The sequence below is a fragment of the Hemiscyllium ocellatum genome, chromosome 25, assembly GCF_020745735.1.
Source record: "Hemiscyllium ocellatum isolate sHemOce1 chromosome 25, sHemOce1.pat.X.cur, whole genome shotgun sequence".
Taxonomy (NCBI): Eukaryota; Metazoa; Chordata; class Chondrichthyes; order Orectolobiformes; family Hemiscylliidae; genus Hemiscyllium; species Hemiscyllium ocellatum.
This window is the reverse complement of record NC_083425.1, coordinates 594,303-611,040: the sequence shown is the minus strand read 5'-3', so window position 1 is coordinate 611,040 and position 16,738 is coordinate 594,303. Positions and strand designations below refer to the sequence as shown.

At 55.5% G+C, this 16,738-nt stretch overlaps 1 protein-coding gene across 1 annotated transcript in view; it reads right to left on the bottom strand.

Annotated features, from left to right (window-relative positions):
- Window positions 1-16,738, bottom strand: part of LOC132827883 (uncharacterized) — a 79,583-nt gene that overhangs the window by 58,858 nt on the left and 3,987 nt on the right. The window contains exon 2 of the mRNA XM_060844646.1: window positions 9,076-9,111. Coding sequence (XP_060700629.1) covers window positions 9,076-9,111 — 36 coding nt within the window. The remainder of the gene's footprint in view (window positions 1-9,075; window positions 9,112-16,738) is intronic.

Genomic DNA, 16,738 nt, shown 5'->3' with positions numbered 1-16,738 from the left:
CCTGTTCCCAAACACCCAGCACCCCAACACCCTGCACCCCAATACCCTGCACCCCAACACCCTGTAGCCCAACACCCTGTTCCCCAACACCCTGTACCCCAACATACTGCACCCCAACACCCTGTCCCCAACCCACTGCACCCCAACACACTGCACCCCAACACCCTGTCCCCCAACACACTGCACCCCAACACACTGCACCCCAACACACTGCACCCCAACACCCTTACCACAACACCCTGTACCCCAACACACTGCACCCCAACACACTGCACCCCAACACCCTTTCCCCAACACACTGTACCCCAACCCACCGCACCCCAACACCCTGTCCCCAACACACTGCACCCCAACACCCTGTACCCCAACATCCTGTCCCTCAACATACTGCACCCCAACACACTGCACCCCAACCCACTGTACCACAACACCCTGCACCCCAACACCCTGTCCCCCAACACCCAGCACCCCAACACCCTGTACCCCAACACACAGTACCTCAACACCCTGAATCCCAACAACCTTTACCCCAACACCCTGTACCCCAACACCCTGTACCCCAAAACACTGCACCCCGACACTCTGTCCCCCAACACACAGTTCCCCAACACACTGCATCCCAACACCCTGCACCCCAACACCCTGCACCTCAACACCCTGTACCCCAACACACAGTACCCCAACACCCTGCACCCCACCACCCTGCACCCCAACCCCCTGCCCCCCAACACCCAGCACCGCAACACCCTGTACCCCAACACCCTGTCCCCAACACACTGTACCCCAACACCCTGTACCCCAACACACTGCACCACAACACCCTGTACCCCAACACCCCGTACCCCAACACACTGCACCCCAACACCCTGTCCCCCAACACACTGCACCCCAACATACTGCACCCCAACACCCTATCCCCCAACACACTGTACCCCAACACACTGCACCCCAACACACTGCACCCCAACACCCTGTACCCCAATACCCTGTCCCCCAAAACCCTGTCCCCCAACACACTGCACCCCATCTCCCTATACCCCAACACACTGTACCCCAACACCCTGTACCCCAAAACACTGCACCCCGACACTCTGTCCCCCAACACACAGTTCCCCAACACACTGCACCCCAACACCCTGCACCCCAACACCCTGCACCTCAACACCCTGTACCCCAACACACAGTACCCCAACACACTGCACCCCAACACCCTGTACCCCAACACCCTGTACCCCAACACCCAGCACCCCAACACCCTGTACCCCAACACCCTGTACCCCAACACCGCGTACCCCAACACCCTGTACCCCAACACTCTGTACCCCAACACCCCGTACCCCAACACCCTGTACCCCAACACCCAGCACCCCAACACCCAGCACCCCAACACCCTGTACCCCAACACCCCGTACCCCAACACCCCGTACCCCAACACCCAGCACCCCAACACCCTGTACCCCAACACCCTGTACCCCAACACCCGGTCCACCAACACCCTGTACCCCAACACCCTGCACCCCAACACCCCGTACCCCAACACCCCGTACCCCAACACCCAGCACCCCAACACCCTGTCCCCCAACACCCTGTCCCCCAACACCCTGTACCCCAACACCCTGCACCCCAACACACTGTACCCCAACACACTGCACCCCAACACCCTGTACCCCAACACCCAGCACCCAAAACACACTGTACCCCAACACACTGTACCCCCACACACTGCACCCCAACACCCTGTACCCCAACACCCTGTACCCCAACACCCTGCACCCCAACACACTGTACCCCAACACACTGCACCCCAACACCCTGTACCCCAACACCTTGTACCCCAACACCCAGCACCCCAACACACTGTACCCCAACACACTGCACCCCAACACCCTGTATCCTAACACCCTGTACCCCAACACCCTGTACCCCAATACCCAGCACTCCAACACACTGCACCCCAACACCCTGTACCCCAAAACCCTGTACCCCAACACCCTGCACCCCAACACACTGTACCCCAACACACTGTACCCCAACACACTGCACCCCAACACACTGCACCCTAACACCCTGTACCCAACACACTGCACCCCAACACACTGTACCCCAACACCCTGTTCCGTAACACCCTGCACCCCAACACCCAGCACCCCAACACACTGTACCCCAACACACTGCACCCCAACACCCTGTACCCCAACACCCAGCACCCAAAACACACTGTACCCCAACACACTGTACCCCCACACACTGCACCCCAACACCCTGTACCCCAACACCCTGTACCCCAACACCCTGCACCCCAACACACAGTACCCCCACACACAGTACCCCAACACCCTGTACCCCAACACCCTGCACCCCAACACACTGTACCCCAACACACTGTACCCCAACACACTGCACCCCAACACCCTGTACCCCAACACCTTGTACCCCAACACCCAGCACCCCAACACACTGTACCCCAACACACTGCACCCCAACACCCTGTATCCTAACACCCTGTACCCCAACACCCTGTACCCCAATACCCAGCACTCCAACACACTGCACCCCAACACCCTGTACCCCAAAACCCTGTACCCCAACACCCTGCACCCCAACACACTGTACCCCAACACACTGTACCCCAACACACTGCACCCCAACACACTGCACCCTAACACCCTGTACCCAACACACTGCACCCCAACACACTGTACCCCAACACCCTGTTCCGTAACACCCTGCACCCCAACACACTGCACCCCAACACCCTGCACCCCAACCCCCTGCACCCCAACACACTGCACCCCAACACCCTGTACCCCAACACACTGTACCCCAACACACTGCACCCCAACACACTGCACCCCAACACCTTGCACCCCAACACACTGTACCCCAACACCCCAACACCCTGTTCAACAAAACCCTGTACCCCAACACCCAGTACCCCAACACACTGCACCCCAACACCCTGTATCCCAACACCCTGTTCCCCAACACACTGCACCCCAACACCCTGCACGCCAACACCCTGTTCCCAAACACCCAGCACCCCAACACCCTGCACCCCAACACACTGCACCCCAACACCCTGTTCCCCAACACCCTGTACCCCAACATACTGCACCCCAACACCCTGTCCCCCAACACACTCTACCCCAACACACTGCACCCCAACACACTGCACCCCAACACCCTGTCCCCCAACACACTGTACCCCAACACACTGCACCCCAACACTCTTTCCCCAACACACTGTACCCCAACACACTGCACCCCAACACACTGCACCCCAACACCCTGTATCCCAACACCCTGCACCCCAACACACTGCACCCCAACACACTGCACCCCAACACACTGCACCCCAACACTCTTTCCCCAACACACTGTACCCCAACACACTGCACCCCAACCCACCGCACCCCAACACCCTGTTCCGCAACACCCTGCACCCCAACACACTGCACCCCAACACCCTGCACCCCAACCCCCTGCACCCCAACACCCTGTACCCCAACACCCTGTACCCCAACACACTGCACCCCAACACACTGCACCCCAACACACTGTACCCCAACACCCCACACTCTGTTCCCCAACACCCTGTACCCCAACACACTGCACCCCAACACCCTGTACCCCAACACACTGTACCCCAACACACTGTACCCCAACACCCAGCACCCCAACACACTGCACCCCAACACCCTGTACGCCAACACCCTGTTCCCAAACACCCAGCACCCCAACACCCTGCACCCCAACACCCTGCACCCCAACACCCTGTACCCCAACACCCTGTTCCCCAACACCCTGTTCCCCAACATACTGCACCCCAACACCCTGTCCCCAACACACTGCACCCCAACACACTGCACCCCAACACCCTGTCCCCCAACACCCTGTCCCCCAACACACTGTACCCCAACACACTGCACCCCAACACACTGCACCCCAACACCCTGCACCCCAACACCCTGTACCCCAACACACTGCACCCCAACACACTGCACCCCAACACCCTTTCCCCAACACACTGTACCCCAACACACTGCACCCCAAACCACCGCACCCCAACACCCTGTCCCCAACACACTGCACCCCAACACCCTGTACCCCAACACCCTGTCCCTCAACACACTGCACCCCAACACACTGCACCCCAACCCACTGTACCACAACACCCTGCACCCCAACACCCTGTCCCCCAACACCCAGCACCCCAACACCCTGTACCCCAACACCCTGTACCCCAACACCCTGAATCCCAACAACCTTTACCCCAACACCCTGTACCCCAACACCCTGTACCCCAAAACACTGCACCCCGACACTCTGTCCCCCACACACAGTTCCCCAACACACTGCACCCCAAAACCCTGCACCCCAACACCCTGCACCTCAACACCCTGTACCCCAACACACAGTACCCCAACACCCTGCACCCCACCACCCTGCACCCCAACCCCCTGTCCCCCAACACCCAGCACCGCAACACCCTGTCCCCAACACACTGTACCCCAACACCCTGTACCCCAACACACTGCACCACAACACCCTGTACCCCAACACCCCGTACCCCAACACACTGCACCCCAACACCCTGTCCCCCAACACACTGTACCCCAACACACTGCACCCCAACACTCTTTCCCCAACACACTGTACCCCAACACACTGCACCCCAACACACTGCACCCCAACACCCTGTATCCCAACACCCTGCACCCCAACACACTGCACCCCAACACACTGCACCCCAACACACTGCACCCCAACACTCTTTCCCCAACACACTGTACCCCAACACACTGCACCCCAACCCACCGCACCCCAACACCCTGTTCCGCAACACCCTGCACCCCAACACACTGCACCCCAACACCCTGCACCCCAACCCCCTGCACCCCAACACCCTGTACCCCAACACCCTGTACCCCAACACACTGCACCCCAACACACTGCACCCCAACACACTGTACCCCAACACCCCACACCCTGTTCCCCAACACCCTGTACCCCAACACACTGCACCCCAACACCCTGTACCCCAACACACTGTACCCCAACACACTGTACCCCAACACCCAGCACCCCAACACACTGCACCCCAACACCCTGTACGCCAACACCCTGTTCCCAAACACCCAGCACCCCAACACCCTGCACCCCAACACCCTGCACCCCAACACCCTGTACCCCAACACCCTGTTCCCCAACACCCTGTTCCCCAACACCCTGTTCCCCAACATACTGCACCCCAACACCCTGTCCCCAACACACTGCACCCCAACACACTGCACCCCAACACCCTGTCCCCCAACACCCTGTCCCCCAACACACTGTACCCCAACACACTGCACCCCAACACACTGCACCCCAACACCCTGCACCCCAACACCCTGTACCCCAACACACTGCACCCCAACACACTGCACCCCAACACCCTTTCCCCAACACACTGTACCCCAACACACTGCACCCCAACCCACCGCACCCCAACACCCTGTCCCCAACACACTGCACCCCAACACCCTGTCCCTCAACACACTGCACCCCAACACACTGCACCCCAACCCACTGTACCACAACACCCTGCACCCCAACACCCTGTCCCCCAACACCCAGCACCCCAACACCCTGTACCCCAACACCCTGTACCCCAACACCCTGAATCCCAACAACCTTTACCCCAACACCCTGTACCCCAACACCCTGTACCCCAAAACACTGCACCCCGACACTCTGTCCCCCAACACACAGTTCCCCAACACACTGCACCCCAACACCCTGCACCCCAACACCCTGCACCTCAACACCCTGTACCCCAACACACAGTACCCCAACACCCTGCACCCCACCACCCTGCACCCCAACCCCCTGTCCCCCAACACCCAGCACCGCAACACCCTGTCCCCAACACACTGTACCCCAACACCCTGTACCCCAACACACTGCACCACAACACCCTGTACCCCAACACCCCGTACCCCAACACACTGCACCCCAACACCCTGTCCCCCAACACACTGCACCCCAACATACTGCACCCCAACACCCTATCCCCCAACACACTGTACCCCAACACACTGCACCCCAACACACTGCACCCCAACACCCTGTACCCCAATACCCTGTCCCCCAAAACCCTGTCCCCCAACACACTGCACCCCATCTCCCTATACCCCAACACACTGTACCCCAACACCCTGTACCCCAAAACACTGCACCCCGACACTCTGTCCCCCAACACACAGTTCCCCAACACACTGCACCCCAACACCCTGCACCCCAACACCCTGCACCTCAACACCCTGTACCCCACACAGTACCCCAACACCCTGCACCCCACCACCCTGCACCCCAACCCCCTGTCCCCAACACCCAGCACCGCAACACCCTGTACCCCAACACCCTGTCCCCAACACCCTGTACCCCAACACCCTGTACCCCAACACACTGCACCACAACACCCTGTACCCCAACACCCCGTACCCCAACACACTGCACCCCAACACCCTGTCCCCCAACACACTGCACCCCAACATACTGCACCCCAACACCCTGTCCCCCAACACACTGTACCCCAACACACTGCACCCCAACACACTGCACCCCAACACCCTGTACCCCAATACCCTGTCCCCCAAAACCCTGTACCCCAACACACTGCACCCCATCTCCCTATACCCCAACACACTGTACCCCAACACCCTGCCCCCCAACACCCTGCACCCCAACACACTGCACCCAAACACACTGCACCCCAACACCCTGTCCCCCAACATCCTGTCCCCATCACACTGCACCCCAACACACTGTACCCCAACACCCTGCACCTCAACACACTGCACCCCAACACACTGTACCCCAACACCCTGTCCCCCAACACCCTGTCCCCATCACACTGCACCCCAACACACTGTACCCCAACACCCTGCACCTCAACACACTGCACCCCAACACACTGTACCCCAACACCCTGTACCCAACACCCTGTACCCCAACACACTGTACCCCAACACCCAGCACCCCAACACACTGCACCCCAACACCCTGTACGCCAACACCCTGTTCCCAAACACCCAACACCCCAACACCCTGCACCCCAACACCCTGTACCCCAACACCCTGTTCCCCAACACCCTGTACCCCAACATACTGCACCCCAACACCCTGTCCCCAACACACTGCACCCCAACACACTGCACCCCAACACCCTGTCCCCCAACACCCTGTCCCCCAACACACTGTACCCCAACACACTGCACCCCAACACACTGCACCCCAACACCCTGTACCCCAACACACTGCACCCCAACACCCTTTCCCCAACACACTGTACCCCAACACACTGCACCCCAACCCACCGCACCCCAACACCCTGTCCCCAACACACTGCACCCCAACACCCTGTACCCCAACACCCTGTCCCTCAACACACTGCACCCCAACACACTGCACCCCAACCCACTGTACCACAACACCCTGCACCCCAACACCCTGTCCCCCAACACCCTGTCCCCCAACACCCTGTACCCCAACACACAGTACCTCAACACCCTGAATCCCAACAACCTTTACCCCAACACCCTGTACCCCAACACCCTGTACCCCAAAACACTGCACCCCGACACTCTGTCCCCCAACACACAGTTCCCCAACACACTGCACCCCAACACCCTGCACCCCAACACCCTGCACCTCAACACCCTGTACCCCAACACACAGTACCCCAACACCCTGCACCCCACCACCCTGCACCCCAACCCCCTGTCCCCCAACACCCAGCACCGCAACACCCTGTACCCCAACACCCTGTCCCCAACACACTGTACCCCAACACCCTGTACCCCAACACACTGCACCACAACACCCTGTACCCCAACACCCCGTACCCCAACACACTGCACCCCAACACCCTGTCCCCCAACACACTGCACCCCAACATACTGCACCCCAACACCCTGTCCCCCAACACACTGTACCCCAACACACTGCACCCCAACACACTGCACCCCAACACCCTGTACCCCAATACCCTGTCCCCCAAAACCCTGTACCCCAACACACTGCACCCCATCTCCCTATACCCCAACACACTGTACCCCAACACCCTGCCCCCCAACACCCTGCACCCCAACACCCTGCACCCCAACACACTGCACCCCAACACCCTGTCCCCCAACACCCTGTTCCCATCACACTGCACCCCAACACCCTGCACCTCAACACACTGCACCCCAACACACTGTACCCCAACACCCTGTACCCAACACCCTGTACCCCAACACACTGTACCCCAACACCCTGCACCCCAACACCCTGCACCCCAACACACTGTACCCCAACACCCTGCACCCCAACGCACTGTACCCCGACCCCCCTGCAACCCAACACCCTGCACCCCAACACACTAAACCCCAAAACCTGTACCCAACACCCTGTACCCCAACACACTGCACCCCAACACCTTGCACCCCAACACACTGTACCCCAACACACTGTACCCCAACACCCTGCACCCCAACACCCTGCACCCAACACACTGCACCCCAACACACTGCACCCCAACCCGCTGTACCCCAACACCCTGCACCTCCACACCCTGTACCCCAACATCCTGCACCCCAACACCCTGTACACCAACACACTGTACACCAACACACTGTACCCCAACACCATGCACCCCAACACCCTGTACCCCAACACACTGTACACCAACACACTGTACACCAACACCCTGTACCCCAACACACTGCACCCCAACACACTGCACCCCAACACACTGCACCCCAACACACTGCCCCAACACCCTCTGCCCTAACCCCCCATACCCTAACCCCCTCTGTACCCTAACCCCCCTATACCCTAACCCCCCGTACCCTAACCCCCTATACCCTAACCCCCTATACCCTAACCCCCCGTACCCTAACCCCCCCGTACCCTAACACCCCCCCCCATACCCTAACCCCCCTATACCCTAACCCCCCCAGACGGTCTCATCAGTAACTCCTTCATTTGTCTACAGACAGTGACTGGAAAACCCTGGGGATGCAGATCCCGACCCGACGCTGTCCTCACCAGGAGCTCGTTTATTAAACTGATGTGAGTCGTCACCTGAAACACACAAGAGAGAAACAGGAATGAATGAAGTTCAAATTCAACCAGGAATGTATCCAAAGTCACTGAGATGTACAACATGGAAACAGACCCCTCAGCCCAACTCATTCATGCTGACCAGATATCCCACCCCAATCTAGTCCTATTTGCCAGCACCCAGCCCATATCCCACTAAACCCTTGCTATTCATTTACTGTCCCCAACCAGACACCTTTTAAATGTTGTAAATGTACCAGCCTCCACCACCTCCTCTGGCAGCTCATTCCATACCCACACCACCCTCTGGGGGAAAAGCTGCCCCTCAACACAGCCCAGTTAGTGATGGGCAAAGCTGAGGTAATAGTCGAGAGAGTAAGGTACTGTACCGAGGCCGTGCTCAATGAGATCAGTGCATTAGAGAGACAGGTCTCTCAATCATCAGTGCGAGTGAAGGGGGGGGTAATAATGCTAATATTCCAGGTGTTGGCATCTCCCCCAGTGCAGCTGCATGTCAATGTAACTGCCACTTTCCCTCAGCGACCTGCTGTTCATGTTGAGGGTATGGGCAGTTCGGAGCAATACTCTTAATAAGGAATACTGCAGAGCTGGGTGGAGGGATGTTGTAGGTTACAGAGGGACAGCGATAAGCTGCAGAGCTGGGAGAGGGGATGTTGTAGCTTACACAGGGACAGTGATAAGCTGCAGAGCTGGGAGGAGGGATGTTGTAGGTTACAGAGGGACAGTGATAAGCTGCAGAGCTGGGTGGAGGGATGTTGTAGGTTACACAGGGACAGTGATAAGCTGCAGAGCTGGGAGGAGGGATGTTGTAGGTTACAGAGGGACAGTGATAAGCTGCAGAGCTGGGCTAAGAGGTGGCAAATGGAGTTTATTGCGGGAAAGTGTGAGGTGATTCACTTTGGAAGGAGTAAGAGGAATACAGAGTTCTGGGCTAACGATAAGATTCTTAAAGTTCACTGAATACCAGGTTATAGTCCAACAGGTTTATTTGGAAGAACTAACTTTCAGAGCGCGGCTCCTTCATCAGATGGTTGTGGAGATTGTAACACACAGAATTTATAGCAAAAGTTTACAGTGTGATGTAACTGAAATTACATATTGAAAAATACCTGAATTGTTTGTAAAGTCTCTCATCTTTTAGAATGACCATGTTGGTTTCAGATTCGTTGTAGTGTAGATGAGCAGTGTTGTCTCTTTGTTGGCTACGTAGAACAGTCCGTCTTCTGTAATTACACCGGCACCACTCCCCACCTCTTCCTCTGCTACATTGATGACCACAATTTCCCTTCCCACATGGTTAAAGATGCCCTCCAACACATCTCGTCCACGTCCCGCACCTCCGCCCTCAGACCCCACCCCTCCAACCGTAACAAGGACAGAACGCCCCTGGTGCTCACCTTCCACCCAACTAACCTTCGCATAAACCAAATCATCCGCCGACATTTCCGCCACCTCCAAGAAGACCCCACCACCAGGGATATATTTCCCTCTCCACCCTTTCCGCCTTCCGCAAAGACCGTTCCCTCCGTGACTACCTGGTCAGGTCCACACCCCCCTACAACCCACCCTCCCATCCTGGCACTTTCCCCTGTCACGGCAGGAACTGCACCCACACCTCCTCCCTCACCTCTATCCAAGGCCCTAAAGGAGCCTTCCACATCCATCAAAGTTTTACCTGCACATCCACTAATATCATTTATTGTATCCGTTGCTCCCGATGCGGTCTCCTCTACATTGGGGAGACTGGGTGCCTCCTAGCAGAGCGCTTTAGGGAACATCTCCAGGACACCCGCACCGATCAACCACACCGCCCCGTGGCCCAACATTTCAACTCCCCCTCCCACTCTGCCGAGGACATGGAGGTCCTGGGCCTCCTTCACAGCCGCCCCCTCACCACCAGATGCCTGGAGGAAGAACGCCTCATCTTCCGCCTCAGAACACTCCAACCCCAGGGCATCAATGTGGACTTCAACAGTTTCCTCAGTCCCCCTCCCCCACCTCACCCCAGTTCCAAACTTCCAGCTCAGCACTGTCCCCATGACCTGTCCTACCTGCCTATCTCCCTTCCAACCTATCCCCTCTGACCTATCACCTCCATCCCCACCTCCATTCACCTGTTGTACTCTTTACTACCTTCTCCCCAGACGCACACCCTCTCCCTCCCACCCTGCCCCACTTACCTCTCCACCCTGGATGTTGTGCCACCCTGTGGAACCAATCTGAAGCCCGTCTAGCCCACACTATTCCATTCTCATCCTTATGTTTATCCAATCACCATTTAAATGCCCTTAAAGTTGGCGAGACTACACAAGTTGCAGGCAGTGCGTTCCACACCCCTCCTACTCTCTGAGTAAAGAAACTATCTCCGACATCTGTCCTATACCTACCATCCCTCAATTCCAGCACCTGGTGTGGGAGGATTCAACGCTGGCTGACCCAGAACATTACCTGGATTTCTGGTCTAACAGTCTCGTGATAACATCACTGGGCCATCACATCTTGCCATTTTGTGAACAGGTAAGGCTCAGTCCTGATCCTTGAGGTGCCCATTAGTGACAGCCTGCCTAACAGCTAATCCTCAATCCATGCCAGTACAGTACCTCCCATCCCAGTACTTAAACAATACCGAACCACCTCGATTATCCAAGCCAGACAGGCATGGAGGATTTTGTTTGGATAACTGATTGTTCAGATAACTGATCTGATCGTAAACAAATAAAGTATTTATGGGACTTGAGATCTTGTTCAGATAATCGATGATAGGAAAACTGAGGTTGTTCTGTAATCATGTTTCTGTGAGGGGTTTTAACAAAAGCCTTCTGAAAATCTAAGTAAACTATATCCATCAATACCTTTTTTCAATGTTACTCATAAAAACCACAAAAATGTCAACTGCTACATCAACATGATTTCACATTCACAAATCTATGCTAAATATAACTAATCAGCTCATTAATATCCAATGTCTGTTCATCATGTCCTTTATTGTAGATTGCTCTTGTTGCTGATACAAGGTGGTCAGGTCGATAATTCTTTGTTTTCCCTCCTTTCTTAAACAGCAGAGTAACGTTTATTACTTTCCAACTCACAGGAATCATTACAGAATTTCTTCCAATTATCTTTGGAAGATAATCACCAATGCACTGACTGTCTCTATAGCCATGGAGAAGGTGAGCACTGCAGATGCTGGAGATCAGAGTCGAGAGTGTGGTGCTGGAAAAGCTCAGCAGGTCAGGCAGCATCCGACGTGCAGGAAAATTGACGTTTCGGGCATTAGCCCTTCATCAGGAATGAAGCTTGTGGGTCAGGGCTGAGAGTTAAATGGGAGGGGTTGGGGTTGGATGGTAAGGTAACTGCGAATGTGATAGGTAGACGAAAGTGGGGGAGAAGGTGATAGGTCAGAGAGGAGGGTGGAGCAGATAGATGGGAAAGATAATGGACAGGTCAAGAGGGCTGTGCTGAGTTCGAAGGTTGGATCTGGAATGGGGTGGGGGGAAGGGAAATGAGGAAACTGGTGAAATACACATTAATTCCGTCTGGTTGGAAGGTTCCAAGGGGGAAGATGAAGTGTTCTTCCTCCAGGCGTCTGGTGGTGAGGGAGCGGCGGTGAGGGAGGGGGAGTTGAAATGTTGGGTCACGGGGCGGTGTGGTTGATTGGTGCGGGTGTCTCGGAGATGTTCCCTAAAGCGCTCTGCTAGGAGGCGCCCAGTCTCCCCAATGTAGAGGAGACCACCTCTGGAGCAACAGATACAATAAATGACATTGGTGGATGTGCAGGTAAAACTTTGATGGATGTGGAAGGCTCCTTTAGGGCCTTGGATGGAGGTGAGGGGGGAGGTGTGGGCATAGGTTTTGCAATTCCTGTGGTGGCAGGGGAAGGTGCCAGGATGGGAGGGTGGGTAGTTGTGGGGGGCGTGGACCTGACGAGGTAATCACGGAAGAAACGGAGTTTGCGGAAGGTGGAAAGGGGTGGGAAGGGAAATATATCCCTGGTGGTGGGGTCTGTCTCTATAGCCACTGACCTCAGGACTCTGGGATGAAGCTAACACGATGTAAAAGCAAAGGTAGGTCATTTGCTGCATTGAGTCTGTTCTGCTGCTCAATGAGACCATGGCTGATCTGATCAGAATTCAACTACATTTTCCTGCCTTTTCACCATAACCCTTTATTCCCTCACTGATTAAATACCTGTCTCTCTCTCTCTCTCTCAGTCTTGAATATACTGAATGACCCAGCCTCAACAGCCCTCTGTGGTAAAGAAATCCACAGATAATGAAGAGTATCAGGTCTCAGGGATTCAACAACCATTAATTTCTCCACCATGACCATCTAATTAATTCTAATTTCCTTCAATTTTTCATTCTCCCTAGTCCCTGGGTCTCTAATTCTGGGATATTACCCCTTCCTGAGATAGGACTTGTGCTGTAATGAAGCATCCCAAGGTTCTTTGCAGTAGTGCCATGGAACAAAGTTTGATTCTGAGGTGGGACGGAGAGATTTCAGGGAGGGAGTTGCAGAGTTCGGTGCCAGGCAGCGGAAGGTGTAACTGTTGATGCTGGTGTGGTGGGGATTAGGGATTCACAAAGGACAGAGACAGACAGCCCTCACAGAGGGTGTGCTGCACTTGGAGGAAATTACAGGATGACAAAGGCCAGGATGAGAATTTTAAAATCAACACTTTGGGATCAATTCAGGTGTGCAAGCATAGGGGTGATGGCGAACACTGAGACACAGGCAGACTTGTGGACACCCACAAATGCACAGAGAGAATAATGTTAGAGAGCAGCATTGGAATAACTGAGGCCACAAAAACACACCTGAGGGTTTCAGCACAAGGCAGGCTGAGACAAGGAGTGAGATATAGGGAAGTAAACGTTATGGATGGGAATGACTGAGGTTAGTGTTAGCTGGAGCAGGCGAGAGGCTGTGACTGCAGACAGCTGTGAATCCATGTCACCGTTCAGATCAGAAGTGAAACCAAGTTCCCAGCTGCTGCCTCTGGTGGACTAGGAGGATCCAATCACAGCATGGATGAAGCCAGTTTCTTTCCCAGGGTCCTGGCCAATATTTGTGTGTCGAATTTAGAATTTAGCACTGCTGCCTCACAGTGCCAGGGACCTGGGTTCGATTCCAGCCTCGGGCGACTGACTGTGTGGAGTTTGCACATTCTCCCCGTGTCAATGTGGGTTTCCTCCAGGTGCTCCGGTTTCCTCCCACAGTCCAAAGATGTGCAGGTCAGGTGAATTGGCCATGCTAAATTGTCCATAGTGTTAGGTGCATTAGTCAGAGGGAAATGGGTCTGGGTGGGTCACTTTTCGGCGTGTCGGTGTGGACCGAAGGGCCTGTCTCCATACTGTAGCGAATTAAATCTAATCATCACGTGTTAATTGACTGTATCAGGATCATACAAACTGACGACCTGGTCATTAATCTTTGTGATAGTTTTGCTCTTGGTAATTCAGAGGAGAGGGGGTGGAAGATAGGGCAGTTCCAAGCTCCTCCTACAGGATGTGGGAGGTAAGGGTCACCATTGGTGTCCCTGCTGACTTCTCCCGCGAGAAATGCACCCAACTCCAGCTCCTCACAGACCGCGTTAGGGAACTGGAGATGGAGCTGGATGAACATCAGATCATTCAGGAAGCTGAGGAGGTGATAGAGAGGAGTTATAGGGAGGCAGTCACACCTAAAGGTAGCTGGGTGAGCATCAGGAGAGGGATAGGGAACAGACAGGCAATGCAAGGACACCCTGTGGCTGTTCCCCTCAATAATAAGTGCTGTCCGTGCACAGACTCATGTGCATCTGTGACCAGTTTGAATGGGCCTCGGGGCCCAAGATAAACTGAGGCAAGAGCGAGGCCATGCTCTTCGGGAACTAGGCTGACCAATCCTCGATCCCCTTCACCGTCAGGACCAACCACCTGAAGGTGCTGGGTATTTGGTTTGGGGTGGGCTGGGGCGTGCGCCAAGACCTGGGAGGAGCGGATCAGCAAAGTGAGACAGAAACTAGGCAGATGGAAGCTACGGTCGCTCTCCATCGCGGGAAAAAACCTGGTCATCAGATGTGAGGCACTGTCATTGATATTTTACGTGGCACAGGTCTGGCCTATTCCCAGAACCTGTGTCGCTGCAGCCACCCGGGCCATCTTCCAGTTTATATGGAGTTCAAAGATGGACCGGGTCCGAAGGGACTCACTGTACAAAGATCTGGGCAACGGGGGAAAAATACACCCAATGCCACCTTCACCCCTGATGGCCACCTTTGTGTGTGGCTGCATCATGCTGTGCGTGGATCCCCGGTACGCAAACACCAAGTGTCACTACGTACTGAGGTTCTACCTGTCCCCGGTGTTGCGAAGGATGGGCCTGGCCTCGCTGCTGCGGAACGCTCCGAGTAGTTGGACCATTCCGTACCACCTGTCCTTCGTGGAGAAGTTTATGAAGAAAAACACCTTTGACCACAAGTCCATCAGGAAGTGGTCAGCACGTAGTGTCCTTGAGACCCTTCAGGAAAAGGAGAGGGCGGATCTTATCGAGCGGTTCCCTGAGCAGACTGTCAAAGCCATTTGGCAGAATGCCTCATCGCCAGAACTTTCCAACAAGCACCAAGACATGGCTTGTGCCTTTATGCACGCCCGGACTCTCAGCCGCACCGCACGCTGCCCTCGAAGCGGCTGTGGGGGGACGAGACTGTCACACACCTCCTTCTGGAATGTGCCTATGCAGAGGAAGTCTGGAGAGGAATGCAGTGGTGTTTGTCGATGTTCGTCCCGAGCAGCGCCATGACGCGGGACTCCGTGCTGTACGGCCTGTTCCCGGGACGCACACCGAGACGAACATCAACTGCGCCTGGAGGATCATCAGCTCGGTGAAGGACGCTCTCTGGGTGGTCCGAAACCTGTTGACCTTCCAGCTGAAGGAGTTGACCCCGACTGAGTGTTGCAGACTGGCACATTCCAAGGTCCAGGACTACGTGTTGAGGGACGTGCTGAAGCTTGGGGCAGCTGCCGCCAAGGCGCGGTGGGGAAAGACCACCGTGTAACATCTGCCTGTCTAAAGAACAGGGGGCCCACGCAGTCAGTTGGGCTCTGCTGATGCCTCAGCAGAAGAGCTGGATAGTAAATGTACAGACTTGTATATAGGAAAATAAATTTCAATGTCTGTATGTAAAGCAATGTAATGTGTGCACAAGAATGGCACGATCCAAATAATTTTATGAATAAAGTATATTTTTGAAATAAAAAAAAGTACAGTGCTTTGGATGCTGTTGGGTGTGGGTTGGGGAGCCGAGGGGAAGTCACAGTGGGCAGGTCTCTGGCTCTGTGCCTCAGAATGGAAGGGGGAAGGATAGGAGAGTGATAGTGATAGAAGATTCAGTCGTGAGAGGGACAGACAGGAGATTCTCTGGGTGCGAGTGAAACTCCCCGATGGAGTGTTGCCTCCCTAGCGCCAGGGTCAGGGATGTCTCGGATCAAGTCTACAGGATGCTTGAGGAGGAAGGAGAGCAGCTAAAAGCCGAGGTACTGATCGGTACCAATGACATGGGTATGGAGTGGGAGGAGGACATGACAAGAGAATATTGGGAGTTAGGTTGGAAGCTAGAAGCAGGACAAGCAGGGTAGTAATCTCA